The sequence below is a fragment of the Typopeltis vanoorti genome, chromosome 20 (genome assembly GCF_054136105.1).
Source record: "Typopeltis vanoorti isolate ZY-2024b chromosome 20, IOZ_Tvanoo_1.0, whole genome shotgun sequence".
NCBI classification, from domain to species: domain Eukaryota; kingdom Metazoa; phylum Arthropoda; class Arachnida; order Uropygi; family Thelyphonidae; genus Typopeltis; species Typopeltis vanoorti.
Genome location: NC_143568.1, coordinates 4,413,383 through 4,433,261, shown reverse-complemented (window position 1 = coordinate 4,433,261; position 19,879 = coordinate 4,413,383). Strand labels below are relative to the sequence as shown.

The 19,879-nt window shown below is 35.0% G+C and overlaps 1 protein-coding gene across 2 annotated transcripts in view; it reads right to left on the bottom strand.

Annotated features, from left to right (window-relative positions):
• HBS1 (translation elongation factor EF-1alpha (GTPase) HBS1) overlaps positions 1-19,879 on the bottom strand; it is a 400,441-nt gene that overhangs the window by 286,930 nt on the left and 93,632 nt on the right. For both annotated transcript variants that reach the window (XM_090410159.1, XM_090410158.1), the window contains exon 5: positions 6,883-7,017. In XM_090410159.1, the coding sequence (XP_090266285.1) occupies positions 6,883-7,017 (135 nt within the window). The remainder of the gene's footprint in view (positions 1-6,882; positions 7,018-19,879) is intronic.

Below are 19,879 nucleotides of genomic sequence, written 5' to 3'. Positions count from 1 at the left end.
CAGTCTCAAGTAGAGTAATGTGGGCAAATATCCGAATGGGGAACTGGACAATGAGACTTATTTGTGCCTATGGTCCCACAGAAGGCTCTACTAAGGTAGAAGTGGAGGAATTTTTTGAGGCTTTAGAAAAAGCAACTGACACAATGAAAAAGGAAAAGTTGGTCCTTGTTGGGGATCTAAATAGTAGAGTAGGAAATGATTGTGAGACATACAAAAATATTTTGGGAAAATTTGGAGAAAAGAGCAAAGCTAATAATAATGGCAAATATCTGTTGGATTTCTGCTCAGGACATGGACTGGTTATTACTAACACCATGTTCCAACATAAAAATGTGCACAAATTCACATGGAGAGAAGAGGCTAGGAATAAGAAAAGTCTCATTGACTATGTTATTGTTGATAGTGATGTTTTCTCCCTGGTGCAGGACACCAGAGTGTACAGAGGATTTGAAATTGGAAGTGATCACTATTTAGTCTTGAGCAGGATAAAATTCAATTTCATATTGAAAAGAATAACATGTAAGAAAGTTTTAAAGCGAATAAAAGTTGAGCAGCTCTCAGATGTAAACTGTAGACTAAAATACAGAAATATTATTGAAAAGAAAATGAAAGAGTTTGAGAACAGGAATCAAACCTTGGAGATTCAGTGGCAAACTCTGAAGGAAACATTGATTGATTCTGCCAGAGAGGCATGTGGTGAGGTTGTGTGCAAAGATAAAAAAATCAGAACTCCCTGGTGGACACAGGAAGTTAAAGAGGCAGTGAAGGAAAAGAAGAAAGCATATCAAAAGTTCCTGGCAAATAAGTCAGATTTTACTCTTACAGAATACAGAGACAAATGTAAGAAAGCTAAACAGTGTGTAAAACTAGCTAAACAAAAGTCATGGGAGGACTTTGGCAAGAATATAGAAAATAAATATCAAGAAGGTGGCAAAATATTCTGGAGGTTGTTGAAGAAGCTTAGGAATGGAGGAAAGAGTGCTGTAAAAGGAATTAGAGATGATAAAGGTGAAATGAAAACAGGAGAAAAAGATATCCTTGAAGTATGGAGTAATTACTTTGAAAAACTGCTAAATGAAACAAGCAGTGATGACAGCACAGTGATAAAAAATACTGACCAGGCATGCAGTCAGGAATACATATCCATACTTGAAGTAGAAAAAGCCATCAAAGGCTTGAAATGTGGAAAGGCAGCAGGAGTAGATGATATTCGACCAGAAATGCTGAAGTATGGTGGTATAAGAGTCTTACAGTGGCTGCACTGCATAGTTCAGAAAGCCTGGACAGAGGGACGAATTCCTGATGATTGGAGTAGAGCTCTCATAGTACCCATATATAAAAAGGGAAATAAAACTGAATGTGAGAATTACAGAGGTATTTCCCTACTGAGTGTTCCTGGCAAGATCTATGCAAGTATACTTGAGAAACGGTTGAGAAGAATTGTGGAAGAAAAGCTTGGTGAAGAACAAGCTGGATTCAGGCCAAATAGAGGCTGTCAGGATCAGATCTTCACTTTACGACAAATAGTCGAGAAAGCATGGGAATATAACAAAGATCTGTATTTAAGTTTTGTTGATTTGGAAAAGGCATATGACAAGGTGCCAAGAGAGAAGCTATTCAATACGCTGCAGTTATATGGTGTCAATGGGGCATTATATCAAGCAATACTTAGTCTGTATTTGAGTTGTGAGTCAGCAGTTAGAATTGAAGGAAGTACAGGAAGATGGTTTAATGTTAAATCTGGTGTGAGACAAGGATGTACATTATCCCCTCTGTTATTCATTATCTATATGGATCACATTATGAAGGAATGTGGTATTAAACCTGATGTCAAAATTGGAGATGTTAATGTCAGCTCTTTGCTTTATGCGGATGATGTTATACTTCTAAATAAATCCGCTACAAGTCTGCAAGATTCTCTGACTAAATTGAATAGCTGTTGTAATAGATATGGTATGAAGGTTAGCAATAAAAAGACAAAGACAATGAAAATAGGCAGAATCATTGAAAATGTCAACTGTGTTGTGAATGGAGAACCTGTGGAACAAGTAAAACATTTTAGCTACTTGGGCACAATTTTTACTGAAGATGGTAAACTAAATATAGAAATAGACAACAGAATCAGCAAAGCTGGTATCGTGGGAAGTCAATTGAATAAATTCATATGGAATAAGAAAGAAATTAGTCGGAACACTAAATTAGCTGTATACAAAACTGTGTTCAAACCAATTTTAACTTATGGATCTGAGAGCTGGGTCAGAAGTAAAACACTTGACCAAAGACTAGAGACCGCAGATATGAGAGTCCTGAGAAAGATTAGAGGCGTGAACAGATGGCATCAATGGCAATATCATATTAAAAATGAGGATATTAGGAAAGAACTTGACATTGTCAGCATCCAGGAATGCGTTAGCAGAGCTAATCTCAGATGGTATGGTCACTTAAATAGAATGGGAGAGGAAAGATTAGCAAAACAAGTGTTCTCTGCCAGGTTGGCAGGAAAACGACCCAGAGGAAGACCAAGATATAGGTGGATTGATACGGTACAAAGTGCCTTAGACGATAGAAATATAAGATCTGATAATGTTGGAGTCTTGACAAGTAACAGACTGATTTGGAGGAAAATTGTAGATAGGAAGTTAGTAATGATGTAATTTTTTCATGTAGTACTGTCATATCCTGTACACCCCTTGAGGGTACATGGCAGGAATTTGATGATGATGATGATGATGATGAGGTTAAACAATATAGGAGGAAAAACACAGCCTAGTCTGATACCCTTCTTAACTGGGAATTCCTCTGAGGTTTCTCCTGCAATTTTTATTGAGGCAGTTTGCTCCCAATATAGATTTATCAGTAATCTGGTATCTTTACCATCTACTCCTAATTTTTTGATGCATTCTATCAGTTGTTCATGTTCTACATTATCAGAGGCCTTTATGTAGTCAATAAAACATAAGTAGACTTCTTTCTGCTTCTCCAGATATCTTTCTATAATAGTTCTAACATTGAAGAGTCCTTCTCTAGCCCCTTTATTATCCTGAAAACCAGATTGTGTCTAAATTAATTTTCAATTTCATTTTATGTTTAAAATGAAATTGAAATTCTTCCTAGAATAAAGATATGTTATATATCATCCTAGAAAGAATGAAATTCTTTCTAGGATGATATGTAACATATCTTTTCTGATCAGACTGATTGTGCTGTATTCTTCACATTTGATTGTCTTAGATTTTTTAGGTATTGATAGGAATGTCAAGCATTTAAAATCTTTTCACAGGTGTCCAGTTTCATATATTTTGTTACATATGTCAGTGTGGTCTTATGGCATTGAAACTATTCCTGGTTTAGTTTCCTAATGACATTTGTTACTTCCCAGGTAAGAATAGTAGGCCCTCCAAATTTTGTTGTGGCAGCTTATCTATTTTATCATGATTGTAGAGTTCCTTGGAATACTTGACTCATCCATCCCTTTTGTCTTTCTCCATTAGGATGTTTCTACTGACATCTTCAAAGCAATGAGAGTCTACTCTTTTCCAAGATTCGCTAATTAGCTTCCTAACTTTTTCATGAAGTTCTCTGGTTTTGTGTTTTTTGTCCGAAAGCTCAATTTCCTTGCATTTGTTTAAGTTCTTGTATTCAGGACAAATTTTGTGTTTCTTTCTTTCCTCCATCATTTTCAGTATCTTGTCATCATCCAGAGTTTACTCATCTTCTACTCAAATTTGGGAATTGCTTGTTTTGCTGCCTTTTTTATGCCCTCTTTAAATTTCTGTCATCTATCCTCAATCTCAACTTTAAGGTAAGGATACCTGGTGGAATTGGGAATGTTAACAGCAGTGGATTGTACCATTTCCATTAAAAATTCCTTAAGATGATTCTTTAAGGTACTAAATAAATAAAACTTATCAGTGAAACATGCATATCAGGTATACTATATATATATATGAATGATGGGTTAGCATCATGTAAAATTAGTTATTTGGCTCTAGTATTTCACTACTTGTTACAAGGGACATCTCAAGAGCAATATGCGAAGAAATTATAAAACTACATTCAGAAAATAATGTGTTACACATCTTGTGTTTGCAACTCTAATCTCTCAGAGTAACATGTGTAGAATGCTCTATTAGAGTTTGCAAGAATAAATAATCATCCTTAAACATCCACTGCAATGATATTATATATTTTATAATAAATAAGTCACCTGAAAATAAGTCTAGACCACAAGCTAGATTGAGTATATTAAATTACAATAAATAAGTCACTTTGAACTAATCTGAGCTATATAGATTAGACGCAAACAACTGTCTACGCCAAACATAAAAATTTCATAGACATATTAGCGTCATATTTTTTGTTACAAGATAATTTTTTTTTTTTTTTAGTCTCAGAATACAAAATAATTAACTTTTCTCTGATTTTCATTAATTCATGAAAATCAGAGAAAAGTTTAATTTCATGAATTAAACAATTAATGAATTAATTGTGGTATTTGATGGACTACCTGATGTCTGAAGTTCAGGCAGAAAATTAAAAAACGTGTTGGAAAATATATTCTTCTATTTTTATTGTGAAAAATCATCTTCTAGTATTGTTGATTTCAATACCACAGACAATTAATTTCCATACGCTTTTCTTCTCCTGGTTTGACTAGGAAATCAGTAACATTCATCAGTGCTACATGCAGACATTAAGGAAGGACAAGTTGAGAAACCTGTAAACGAAAGTTTAAAAATTTTACATTAAACTGAAAACACTAGGTAGAGAATTTAGGATTTTATAAGAAAACTTATAACACACTTCTGACTCAATGTTCATAATACACTTTTTCATGTCCAAATGCCTAATATCCAAAATACACCCTTCACTAAGTGCTCATTTGAATGCTAAACAAGCAAGGATTTGGCTGACAATTTGGTACCAAGCCAATAAACCATATTCCATATTGGCTGAAACCACATATAAATTTTAGCTTCAGTCAACTCTTACTATTAGCAAACTCACAGGGATAACATCATCAAATTTCTGACATTTTCCCTAATGAGGGATGTCGGGATATTTTGATAATAGTACATGAGGTATACATTACTAACTTTCTACTGACAATTTTCTTCCAATTAATCTGTTGTGGATTCCAATATTGTCAGATCTTGTATTTTGATCTTCTGAAGCACTTCTTAGTGTACCAATCCACTTATAGCTGAGTCTTCCACTGGGTCTTTTTCCTGCCACTGGCAACAAATACTTCTCATTCTTTTAAGTGACCATACCAACTAAAATTAGTTCTGCTTACACATTACTAACAATGTCAAGTTCTTTCCTATTATCTTCATTTTTAATATGATTCTGCCATTGATACTATCAATTTAATTCTCTAATCTTTCTCAGAAACTCTCATAGCTGTAGTCGCTAATCTATGATCATGTGTTTTATTTCTAACCCAGATCTCAGATCCATAAGTTAAAAATTATTTAAACATTATTTTCAATATAGCTAGTTTAGCGTTTGGCTAATTTCATTCTTATTCCATATAAATTTATTCAATTGACTTTGTACCATGTACCAGCTTTGCTAATTCTATTATCTATTTCCATATTTAATTGCCATCTTCACTAAAATTTTGCCCATTCAGGATGCTGTTCATGTTGTCAATATTCTATCTTAATTTCATAGCTCTTCAAGGATTAGGCATTTGCCTGTTCTGGCTTCACTAGTTCTTTCCATCTTGTCGCTGGTCTTCCTCTTTCTCTCTCTCTTTCCCTATGGTCTATATCTATCCATTTCTTTTAGTAGCCAATATCTTTCCATTCTAGAGAGATGTTCTTTCCATTTCTCTCTATATTCTTATGTCTTCATTTCTAATATGGTCCAATTTTGTGCATCCTTTAATTGTTCTTACAATTCTCATCTCTGCAACTAGCATTTTACTTTCATCTTTCTTTTTAACCATCCATGTTTCTGAACCATATAAACTGCATTGTTGGCTTATTTTGTTTAATTTCGAAACTGATTTTTGAAGGTCATCTTCATTGTCTTGTAATATAATCTGATCATCTGCATATAGCATTGTATTGATAACAGTTCTTCGGGTTAACTGGATACCTTGTTTTATTGTTGTTTTCCATATTTTAATAATCTGATCAATATATATATATATATATATACACACACTGAATAGAGTTGGAGATAAGCTACTTCCCTGTCTAACACCCTGATTTCAGTTTCTTCTGTTAATTTATTACCTAACTGCATAAGCTCTGCAAAGTCAACTAAATAAGTTTATATGGAATAAGAAAGAAATTAGCCAAACACTACACTAGCTATATTGAAAATGGTGTTTAAATAATGTTTAACTTATGAATCTGAGACCTGGGTTAGAAATAAAACATATGATCAAAGATTAGAAACTACAGCTATGAGAGAGTTCTGAGAAAGATTAGGAAATTAAACTGATAGTATCAATGGCAGAATCATATTAAAAATGAAGATAATAGGAAAGAACTTGACATTGTTAGTAATGTGTAAGCAGAACTAATTTTAGGTGGTATGGTCACTTAAACAGAATGAGAGGTAATGGAATTTCACAATCTTTGTCTTTTAATTGCTTATTTTTATACCAAAATTATTATAGAGTTGTTCTAGTTAATCATCCAGACATGGATCTTTGTCAGTTTTTAAGTAGATAATTTTTATTGCCTATTGTGAGACAATTTTGCTTATCAAAATGTAGTGGCTTAAAAAAGTTCCCCATTTGGTCTATTATGAAAGGCTTGGATTATCTAAATCTTAGATAATCCTTGTGAGCTAAGTAATAAAGTATTAAAAAGAAACAAACCATGAAAATTATATCAGCTGAAGTATAATTCTTGGATATAATACCTTTTGAGGATAAAACTGCATCCAAAGCCTTCTCTGTATTGAAGTTATGCTCTACAGCTGCTGACTGAAGAGTGGTTTCAGGAATGGTATCTCCTACGACATTTTGCATCTCCTCCACACAAGAGCGAAGTTTATCTGTTAGAGAAAAGTAAATATCAATAAACATGACTAATTATTAAGTATATTAAATATTCAATAAGAATGAATAAACTTGAAATAATAAAATTAACAAGCTTTTAGCATAAATGAACATACATAACTTGGAAATGCTGGTTTTTCCACAAAAGCTAATTTCTTTCTATACACTCTAGAATTAACATAGGCAAAGGTGGGTTGAACAGAGTGCTTCTTAGTTGAAAGCATGCCAATTACTTAAAATGTATTAAAATTAACTGCATAAAAGAATTCATTCTCTTTCAGACCATCATAATTATCAAAAATCTGACACAATTAAGACTTAAGTACATTGGGCTCACTCTCTTTGCTCCACTCTTCCTTATTAATGGTTTTACTGAATCATATGTCAACAAGATAATTAATAACTATAGTTTCCTTGACATCTGCTTCTCATCGTAATAGTGATACAGAGGTGGTCCACCATGCCACCATACTATCATGTTAAAAGGCATCTCAGAGGGTACAGCATAACTACTTAGATCTGTTGGCCTACAAGTGTCCTTCCATTCTATTAACAAGATATCTACTTTCCTAGGCTCAGCTAAAGATAAGCTACTGCCTTTAGCCTGTCCTGGACTGTATCAAATTTCTAGCCAGTGTGGATTATCATATTTTGGCCAAAGAGGTATATCTGCAGCAGTGCATCGTGATGAACATTTAGACTGCATTCAGTTGCATGAGCCAGAGCAATTGGGACTTGCGGAGCATGCTATTGTCACCAGACAAAGATTTCTTTTGATGAAAATTAAGGTTCTCCATAAAAGTAATAATTTCTTGGAATATTTATACAAAGAGTTGTGAAACCTTGCTACATTAATCAAATCTAAATAGATATCATGGAAAATTATCCCTCTTCAGGAAAGTTCTTCACAAATTTCAGAATTAACTTAAATTTAATTTTATATATATATATATATATATATACACACACATTCATCTTTTTTTGACTGACTGAAACCAAGAAAATAGATAAGTTAATTTAATGGAGAACACATGTTTTGTCAAAATGACTTCTTCAGGTGTGGTAACACTTAAAGCAAATTAAAAACCATAAGAACACTGCAATTATAATTATATATAATAATTATAATATTTTAACATAATAATATTATAATATTTATTATAAATATATTATAATAAATTAAATAAAATAATTATAATATAATAACAGACTTGTAAACTGAAGTTTGAATTGACATAGTCCATTCTGTAGTTCTATTGTTGTGCAAATGCAAGTGTACGAATTCGCACGTATGCCAGTATCTAACAGCAGAACTATGCGAGTCAAATAGACTATAACTGAGGTTGCTGTTGATGTGAGAAGGGTCTAGGACAATTTCTTTGGATTCAACTATGCACCATTCCACTTCATCGTGACAAATATGTTTGAAATTGCGTTCCAATCTACTCCATGTTGGCAGCCTTCGTCATTTGTGTTCACTGAAAATAAGACATGACTTGAGAGTGCGCTTGCTCTGATTCTAATGTATGAAATGTCTCTCTGATGTTCCTCTAGCCATAGGAGGATTGACCTCTCAGTCTGGCCTCCCACAATCACATATGATTTTATATACACTAGGAAACTGAAGATGGTTATGAGCTTGTTTTGGGTGGCTTAGAACAGACCTTAGTTTCGGAAGAGTTGAAAAACATGTTTTTGTATTAAATTTTTCAAAATTCTTCCTAGTTTCCGGGAGAGCGAGCTGATGTATGGTAAAGAAATATAACCCTTGATGTTGTTAGGGATCTCTGTGTTGTTTCGGGGCATTGGTATAGTTGCCTCTTAATGTTTTTGGAAGAGTATCCATTATTTAAGAAAGTTCTTTCTCTAGATATTTTAGTTCAGTTTTTAGTTCTTCATTGGACAATGCTGAGCAAGCACGATGAGCCATTGTGGAAATGATACCTAACTTTTGTGCAGGATAGTGATGTGAGGATGCATGTAGGTATATATCTGTGTGTGTTGATTTCCTGAAGATTGAGATCCTTAAAGAATCAGATATCTTAGTAAGCTTCATGTCTAGAAATGAAAGGGAACATTTTCTTCAATCTCGATGGTAAATTTTATGTCTTGGTGGAAGTTGTTTAAATGATTTAGGAAGATGTGAAGATTCTCTACACCATGCTCCCAAATGAGGAATATATCGTCCACATAGCGGAGCCATGTTCTAAGTTTCAATGTTGCTTACAGATGACTTTTTCCTCGAAATCCTCGAAGAAAATGTGGCCAGTATTGGAGACAGTGGCTACCCATAGCTAGTCCTTTGTTCTGTTTATAATTTTTTTTCTTCGAACTTAAAATAACCCGAACTAATACAGTGTGAAAAGAGAGCAAAAATCTTTTTAGAGATGTTGTTTTCAAGCGCACTCTCAAGTCATGTCTTATTTTCAGTGAAAACAAACGATGAAGGCTGCCAACATGGAGTAGATTGGAACGCAATTTCAAACATTTATATCTGTCACGATGAAGTGGAACGGTGCATAGTTGAATCCAAAGAAATTGTCCTAGACCCTTCTCATATCAACAGCAACCTCAGTTATAGTCTACCTGACTTGCATAATTCTGCCATTAGATACTAGCATAAGCGTGAATTCACACGCTCGCATTTGCACAATAGAACTATAGAACGGACTATAATGACAATTCAAACTTAACTTCAGTTCACAAGTCTGTTATTATAATGGCACAGTGTTTTTATGGTTTTTTTAATTTGCTTTAAGTGTTACCACACTTGAAGTTATTTTGATGAAACATGTTGTGTGCTCCATTAAATTAACATCATCATCATAACACTAATTACAGGTATAGACCATATTGGTCTGTTCCGGTCTCATTATCCATCCAATATCCTTTTTGGAGGCCTACCCTCCCTTCTCTTTCCAATTGGCTTATATTTTAGTATTTGTTTAGGATGCCAGGTGTTGGCCAATCGGTTTACATGTTCAATCCATTTTTATTTATAATTGTTTAATTTTTCTTCTATTGATTTTGTTTTTAGTTCTTTTAAAATGTCTTTGTTCCTTTTTTTGATCGAATAATGTGTATTTTGCAGTTCTCATAAATTTCACTTGTTTTTATTCTTTATCTATCTTGTTTGTTTATTGCCCAAATTTCACTGCCATATAATGTGGGCACTGCTAAAGTATTGTATATTTTCAAGCGTGTTTCTTTTTTGTACTATATTTAGGTTCTTCTTCTTCTTATTGTGCTATCTTCTATTGAAGGTCAGCGACCATCTTGGCGAACAAACTGTGCTCTTGTGCTAATCTGAGCAGTTGTGCACTGCTCTTTCCTGTCCATGTCTTGATGTTGTCAAACCATGATATTCTTTTTCTTCCTCTAGTTCCTTTGCCACCAATTCTTCCTATCAAAATAGTTTGTAGAAGTTGGTATTTGCTTTTCTCATGATGTGGCCAAGATATGATGTTTTTCGTTTCTTGATTATTTGTACAAGATGTTTAGCTTTGCCAATGGATTTTAAGACATCTTCATTGGTAATTTTTTTTTTCTGTCCATGATATCTTTAGCATTCTTCTGTATAGCCACATCTCAAACGCTTTGATTTTCTTGATGGTTGTCGCCTTCAATGTCCATGTTTCAACTCCATAGAGCAGAATAGACCACACGTAGCATTTCAGCATTCGGCATCTGACTTCCATGTTTAGGTCTTTATTGCAGAATAGTGTTCTCATTTTCATGAAGGACTGCCGTGCAACTTCAATCCTTGTCTTTATATCTATTTCTGGATCCCACCGTTCATTAAGCCAGCAACCAAGATATTTATATCTTGTCACTTGATCAATATTTTTCCCATTGAGTGTCAGTTTCATTGATGAGGCTGGATGTTTGCTGATGAGCATGTATTTGGTCTTGTTGATGTTTATATTTATTCCCATTCTTTGGCTTTCTATGTATACTCTGTCAATGAGTTTTTGGAGATCCATAATGTTATCTGCGATTAGCACGGTGTCATCTGCATATCGAAGGTTGTTAACGATCTTTCCATTTATTGTGATTTCCTCTGAACAATCTTCCAATGCTTTTTTAAAGATTACCTCTGCATATATGTTGAACAGGAGTGGTGAGAGCACACATCCTTGTCTCACTCCTCTTTTGATGTTAATATCACTGGTGGTAATGTTGTCTAATTGAACGGTAGCTGACTGATTCCAATACAGATTTGTTATTAGCCTTATGTCTTGTTCGTCTAGCCTTATTTGTTGAAGGACTTCTATTAAGTCAGTGTGTCTGACTTTGTCGAATGCTTTTTCAAAATCTATGAAACACATAAAGACAGATTTCTGTTTTTCTATGCATTTTTGTATCAATATTTGGGTACAGAAAAGGGCCTCTCTAGTACCAAAACCATTCCGAAAGCCGAATTGTGTTTCACTTAGAGTTTCTTCACTTTTTCTATAAATACGATTCTGAATTACTTTCAAAAATATTTTTAATGTTTGGTTCATTAGACTAATAAGTCGGAAGTCACCACAGGAATTCGCTTTGGGTTTCTTTGGGACAGTGATAAATGTAGATTTGAGCCAATCTGATGGAACTTCATCACTTTCATATATTTTATTAAATAGTTTTTCAAGAAGTTTGATGTTATCTGGTTCTATTAATTTTAAAAATTCTCTTTGCACACCATCTGGTCCACTGGCTTTTCCTGTTTTACTTGTTCGTATAGCATTCTCTATTTCACTTTTCATGATTGCTGGTCCTTGAATGTTATCTTTTATATTTATAGGCTTCTGTCTAGTATCATTGAAAAGTTCTGTTACATATTTTACCCAAATCTGTGCTTTATTCTCTTCTTCTAGAACTATTTTTCCATTTTCGTCTCTTAGAGACACTATTTGCTTTTTCGTCAGTTTTCCAGAAATTTCGTTGATTTTCTTATACAGATTGAAATTATCATGTTTCTTCTGAAGCAGTTCAATTTCAGTACATAAATTTTTCATCCAATTTTCCTTGGCTTCTTTTATTTTTTTCGTGATGATGTTATGCGTTTCTGTATACCTGGCAAGGTCTTTGTTTTTGTACATTCTTCTTGTATCAGTAAGAGAAAGAATCTCATCTGTCATCCATTCCTGTTGTTTTATATTATTCACATAACCTACTTCTTCAATACTTGTTGTTGCGATGGCATTCTTTAAGCTATTCCAAAGAGATTCCACACTTTTATTTTCTTCTATGTTAATCTGTTGTAATCGCAGGTTAAGCTGTGTCTTGGCACTTTTATTTATGTTCGGGTCTTTCAGTTTTTCTACATCAATTTTCTTTTTCTTCTTTTGTGATTTTTTAGCTGATTTTAATCTAAGACGTACTTCTGCAACTATGGGATTGTGGTCTGATGAGATATCTGCTCCAGGATAAGTCTTTGCACTCTTTATACTACTGTGGAATCTTTTATTTATCAGTATATAATCAATTTGATTTCTGACAATGTTATGTTGGTTATCTTGAGGCGATTTCCAAGTGTACAGTCTTCTGGGTGGAAGTTTAAACCAGGTATTTGCTATTGTTAGATCTTCTTCCTGACAGAACTGGACTAGGAGATCTCCTCTGTCGTTTCTGGTGCCTAAGCCATGTTTGCCAACAATTTCTCCATCACCCCCTCTTCCCACTTTTGCATTGAAGTCACCCATATCACTATGTTTATATCATGTTTCTTTGTTAGGTTTTTAATCTCTTTTAGGTGTTCATAAAGCTCTTCAACATCTTCTTCACTTTTGTCAGCTGTGTGTGCATAAGCTTGGATGATATTTATGTTAATGGGGTTTCCCTTAAGTTGTAACAGCATTATCCTCTCAGAAAATGGAATCCAATTTATTACTGATTTATTGATTTCTTCATCTACTATTACAGCTACACCATGTCGATGTTTGTTCTCATCATTCCCAGAGTAATACATTGTCGTATTATCTTGTTGACACTTTCCAGATCCTGGCCATCTTGTCTCGCAAATTCCCAAAATCCGGATGCCCAGCCTCTTCATTTCTCTTGTGGCATTTCTTAATTTGCCAGCTTCATACAGAGTTCTGACATTCCAAGTTGCAATTTTAAAAGTAGACACCATTTTGAGTCCGGAGATTCTTCGCACCCGTCCCATTTAAGGGACGCCGGGAACTTGGGGCCAATTGCAAGGGTTTGCTCGCCATGGTGGTTGTTCTGGAGATAAGGTAGAGCAGTAGTTTCTCTGTTTGCTTTCTGCTCTGCAGTATTACAGACGTACACAATATAATCATATTGCCATCTGCAAATCTCTGATCACAAGCTTTTCCGTCATCATTTGGCTTCAACCTTGTGTCAGTACTGACAATGCTGCTTCCCAATGTCAGGGGCAGTGACCCCAGCAGGTGCTTATTTAATGGCGGCACTACTCACCATGTCACTGAGTTGTCATTGGGCTTTGTGAGGTTTAAGTGAAACAGAGTTGCCACTTCTGCTCCCCCACGCCCTGATAGCTCAGTCGCTGTTGGTCCGCGGCTGCTTATTTGCCAGATTGCTCTGCTTATATCGCAGCTAGCCTCCATATCTGAAGGCTGTTCCCCGATCCGCCACCTGGGGACGCACCCGGTAGTAGTCAGCTCTGCCCTGGGATATTTAGGTTGAGTGTTCTATTAATCAGGCCTATAATCTGTAAAAATTTTGAAGTTTTTAATTTTATGTCTTTTTCTCCTTCGTATGATATTTCACATCCAAGATAATAAAGTATTTATCTGTTCTGTTATTTTATTATAAATAACTATTTTACTTCTTCAAACTGGAGTTTGTCCACAAAATGCCATTGTTTTAGTTTTATCTATGGATATTTTCATTCCAAACTGTTCTACTATAATGTTTAAATTATATATTGCTCTTTGTATATTGTATTCCTTATCTAATATTATTACCTGATCATCTGCAAATAATAGCGTATTTATTTTGTTATTTCGGGAAATTTCTATACTTTGATTGTTTAAGGTGTTCCACTGTATGAATATTTCATTAATGTAAATACTGAAAAGTGTTGGAGACAGAGGGCATCCCTGTCTTACTCCTTGGTTTATAGATTGTTTAGATAGAACTGTAATTTCTATATTTCTGTCATTTAAAATTTTATCTAATTCTTCTTCTTTATGTGATATTTCACCACATTTTTTTTTTCAAAGTTTCTTAACCTTTTCCAGTTTGCAGTCATTTCCCAAGTTTTCTGTCCAGTTTGGATTTTGTTGAGACTTGAAAGTAATATGTGTTTCCCTATGTCAAGTGACTAGCATGATGATGGGTATCCTAGTGGTGGGACTGTCACCTTAAGACAACTAGGTTTGCCTTTTTTAGTAGATAGTGGGGAAACTACAGTTTGAAAGGAAAGAGTCATCCCCTCACCCTCGAAATGCTCTAATAGCACAGGGAGGGGGGGGGTAAGAAGTAAAAGAGAGTAGAGGGAAAGAAGACCAATCTCCAGATATGATATACCAAGTATATATTGTACGAAGTAAGATCAGGTCTAGCTTGGGTATCTCAGGTTTGCCATGTCCGTATTCACCAATGTGAGCCCCTGAGAAAGGGGCTCACATTGGTGAGTATGGGCGGGTAAAAAATTTTGAAAAATTCGGGTAAAAAAATTGGCGAGCAAAAAATTAACAATAATATACAAAAATTTGGAGAACCAACAGTAATTAATTATCTATTTTCTCGGTTTCAGTCAGTCAAAAAAAGATGAACATATCTAATCACTGAGTCAATGTAACTAATGATCATATCAGGGGAAGGGGATCTTTTCTTTCTTACTCAGGATGTCTTGTGTTGATGAGTCTTCCATGTAATCTTCTGCTGTTCTGTGCCTTTTATTTGCATGTTTCCCCTAGGAGTCATAGGTGGCAGAAAAGTTGTGAATTCATCTTCTGTGACTTCATCCTCATCATCAATCTTGCTAAAGTTATTTTTACTAGAACCTTAATATAATTAGACCATAATGCTCTACATCATGTACATGCACTTCTTGTACCCCCCCCCCTTGAAGAGTCTGGGGCTGCTCTGAGTGTTGAGTCTTCGAAATTCGAGTCATCAGAATTCAAGGAGAACTTGCCTACCAGCCTGGAACACAGGGGGGTTTGGGAGGTGTAGGCAGAGCCCCCACTAGTCCTTATATAATATCCTTACCTTATATATAATACAAAGAAACTACAGAACTGTAGTTTCTTGCATTAAAACTACAGCAGTCCCATACAATACAAAATATAGAGTGGCTCATTAGTCACAAAGGGGTTTAAAATGTGAATGTTTTTTTTAATTATTAACTTTTTCATTTTATTTTTTTCAGGTATTGTAAGGAACATTCGGGAAATAAATCATAGAAAAGTTCACAACCCAACAATGAATCAAAATCTTGCAATTGTTTTTTGAAAATCAGCACTTGATTATTCTAAGACAAAGGAGCAAATAATTTCATAAAGATCTGCAATGAATTGGCCAATGTATTCTCCAACAGCCCCCAACTTCTTCCTATAGGGTTACCTGAAAGAAAAGGTGTATCTGAACAAGCCTTAGTCAATCCAAGAACTGAAGGGGAATATTTGTGCAGAAATTAGGGTGCTGCAGAGAAACACTGACAACTGTTATGGAACATACAGTAGAAATGGTCCATCTTTGTGAAGTCAAAAATTGGAAGCATTTACATGATGTGGTTTTTCATAACTAATAAGAAAAATCTCCAGGTTTTGTATTTCATTATAACAAAAAAAAGGATAAAAATAATTAATAAATAAAAAAGTTATTAAATGTTTAAACCCCTCCATGACTTATGGGCCACTCTGTATAAACTAAATCTAAACCAGGATTCTTTACATGTTCTCCTAATGATAAGCCTCTTTCCTTACACCCCAACCTGTTGCTGATCGCTCTGTCAAATGATGTGCCTGGAGATGGATCAAGTATTGCAGCTTGCAGGGGCAATATCTGGGGACAAGCTTGGATTCTGGGCACTCTCTATGTGTGAGTCATGATCTTCAGCCCTTATCCCCCAGTTGTATGCACCAGCCACATAAATTTTCCTATTTTCACTGCCATGAAAGACAATGTGAAAAAATTAGTGCCACTTCAGCTAAAATAAAATCTCACACAAAAAACAACAAAACATCTCAAAAAATATATATCAAAAAAGCTTGTACTTCAGATCTAACACTCATCTTGTATTGCCTCTACAAGCTGTCATAATCATCTGGCATCTTACAGTTTGGAAGCAAGCTTTTATCTACTGTTACCATAAAAGAAGATTAAAAGAAAAAAAAGTTAGCCATCAAACTATCACCCTACTGCTTTCATTTCAATACTCTCAAAAATAATGGAAAAGGTGACTGTCAGCTAACTGCATCCCTACCTGGAGACTTGCCAACTACTTAGTGATCACCAATATGAATTCCACTATTCATGGACAAGAGATGCAGTTTGGAGAAAGTCAAATGGTCACTCTTGATACTTCCAATGCATTTAATCAAGTCTCAAATCATAACCTTCTTACCAATCAACAGTTTTATGGTTTCCTTCTACCCTTTGTGAGTGGATCACCAGCTGTCTCTCAGGTTGCGTTGCATTGCATGGTGTATAATTTCCTCTCATCATATTTTTCAATGGATGCAGGAGAGCCCCAGGACTGTGCTTCCAATTACACTCTTCCTCCTATACATCAATGATTCCCCCCCCCTCTCTCTCTCTCTAGCATCCCATCCTATTCATAGCTTTGCAGATAACGCCACTCTCCATCCCCCCCCCTTCTTCATTTACAAAACTATGTAGTGCTTAGGCAAATCAGCCTTCAGGATCTTCTATAACCAATGTCTTAAACACTGTTCGCATTGCTTTGGTCAAGTGGGGTGAAGATAACCAGGCAAGTTTCAATGCTATCGAAATGAAATCTTGTCTCATTTCCGAGAAGAAAATCATGCTTCTCTCTCTCTCTCTCTCTCCCCCCTTCACTTTCAACAATATTCTGTTCACTAGCTACAATCAGTTTTCTCTTCTTGGGTTGGCTTTCACATTTGGCCTATCACAGCACAAACACACCCCATCCAAAGCATTATCAGCCTCATAAAAGCTTGGTATTTTTTTCATCTAAACAATACTTCTCTCCTGCTCACTTCCTAAGACTATAAATCTCAATCTGCCTGACTTCAGAAAAGAGTTCTCACATTTGGGATGGTGAACCTAAAACCTCTTTCAGAATTCTTATTGTGATTGTATTCAAATGAGCTATTCACTTAAATGATGACCACTCTCTCTCACTGACTCCCTCCACTTACTTTCCCATAGACACTTTGTTGATTGATGTGTTATGTCTTTGCTATAAATATTCCCATGGATACCACTTTCCTCTAATCATAACTAAATACAGGAAAGCCTTATTTTGTATTTCCTCTATTTACAAAGATTCAAATTAATAAACATTTCAAAATCAACAACAAAAAAAAAAAAAGGCAATGTCCCGATTGCTTTTGTTTTATATTCTATGGCATTGTGAGTAGTGATTATAAAAAAGTTTACATTTTGGTCCACTGAGAACCATGTTGTAAGGAGTGCTAAAAAGTGAAAGTTTTACTAATATCAGTATAGTATTAAACAATAAATTTAAAATGTCATCTAAAAGTACAGCCAATTCGACATCTTAATTTTTGCTCATGAACAGAAAATCACTTACCACTGAGTTAAAAATGGAAGTGATTCGACACAATGATTCAGGTGAGCATCATTCTATCATACAGTATTTCTACTTTAATTTATAACTTATTGCCTTATGCTATTTATAAACATTATTCATGTAAAATATTTATGAAATAATCATTAATTATTTCATAAATATAAATATTAAATTATAGAGGTCAGTTTTTGTAGTGAAAGACCCAATCTAATTTAAATACACTATAATTTTACCTCAATTTCACTTTATGCACAGTGTGCTCCCAACCTAACCCCTTTGTAAAATGAAGCCTACAAGCAGCTGTTGGTCAACATACACATCACACATACAATTCAGTTCCAAACTTATCAATCTCATTCTCCTCCTTCATTTCATATACCTCTATTCTATGGAACAGTGTTTCCAAATCCTCAGCTTACTCAAACACAGCAGTCATGTCACAGGTCTCTGGGATGAGAGAGCAGCGTGTGTGGGAATGATATACAAATGAATATATACACCCTCTGTTCAAAAAGAAACCGAACTTTTTGAAAATATAAGAAACTAGTGGCACCACCTGTTGTATCTTTTTGTTTTCGAAAGCGGCAACTGTCATCAACTGTTTATGACATTTGTTTCATTAGAAACTGAGTTATAGTGCCAAGAGTGACGGTGTGTTTTGACGAACGGTAGGAAAATGAGTTTCAAACAGAGAGCTGCAAATGACTTTTGTGTTAAATTTGGTAAAAGTTTTACCGAAACACATCGAATCCTTCAAAAAGCATACGGTGATGAATGCTTATCTCGAACTCAAGTTTACGAGTGGTTTAAGCGATTTCAAAGTGGTCGTGAGATGCTTGAGGTCGACGAAAAGCTGGGCCGTCCAAAAACTGGACTGAGCAAAGTTAACATCCAAAATGTGCATGATTTCATCAAAAAAAACCTGAAATTGTCCATGAGATTGAATGAAAATGAATTAGGGATTCCAAAATCAACTGTGCACAACATTTTGGGCCTTCATAAATTGAATTTGTGATTTGTTCCTCACAAGTTGACCGACAACCAAAAAATGTATTGAATTGAACACTGCAAGGACCTCATTAAAACCACTTGTAAGGACTCAAATTTCCTTGAAACGATCGTTGCTGGTGACGAAACATGTTTTGAGTATGAACCCAAGACAAAGTGCCAGAGTGCTGAGTGGAGACCACCAGAAGAGGAGGAGCATCCAAAACAAAAATCGCTTGGAGAAGTCAAAAGTAAAGACAATGCTGATTTGTTTTTACAATTCCAAGGGCATTACCCACAAAGAATTCGTTCCGCCTGGCCAAACAGTCAATGGTGAGTTTTATCTCGAAGTTTTGAGGTGATTGATAGCGAGAATTCGTCGTGTACGGCATGACTTTCGTGATGCAGGCAGCTGGTCACTTTTGCACAATAATGCACCATCTCATCATTTGAACAGTGTGAGAGTTTTTGAGAAAAAACCAAGTTTGTGTGTTGGATCACTCGCCGTATTCACCTGATTTAGCACCCGTGACTTCTTTCTCTTACCTCGACTTCATTTTCTGATGAAAGGAAAGTGATACGACATCATTGAAAACATTCAAGCGGAAGTAACCACAACCCTCAACAGTATCCCAAAAATGATATCAAAAACTCATTTAACGAATTAATTGACCGTGCCAAACGCTGTATCGAAGCTGAGGGAGAGTATATTGATTGAAATAAATGATTTGAATAATTATAATCGGCCTGTGTTCCATTTTTTTCTATCAAAAGTTCAGTTTCTTTTTGGACAGATGGTGTACAATGATAAATCAGCATGAAAAAAAGAAATTTAAAAAAAAGTTGCCTTCAAAAAAAGACCTGTTTGAAAAAATGGCCTGTGCTACCTACCACACCTTAATAAGTTTGGTTGCATAACACAGCTGAAGACAAGGAAAACTGTCATCTGACAAAAATAAATAAATAAAAATAAAATTACTAACTACATCTAAACACACCTAGGACATCAATTAATGGTTAGAGTTCATGTTGGAGGCTTAATGGATCGTATACAGCACTCAGAAAGGATCAAAACAGAATTGAATACTTCCTATATTTCGTCTCAGTCACTGAGACATCTTCAGGGATTATAAAAAAACTAATGTAACATATAT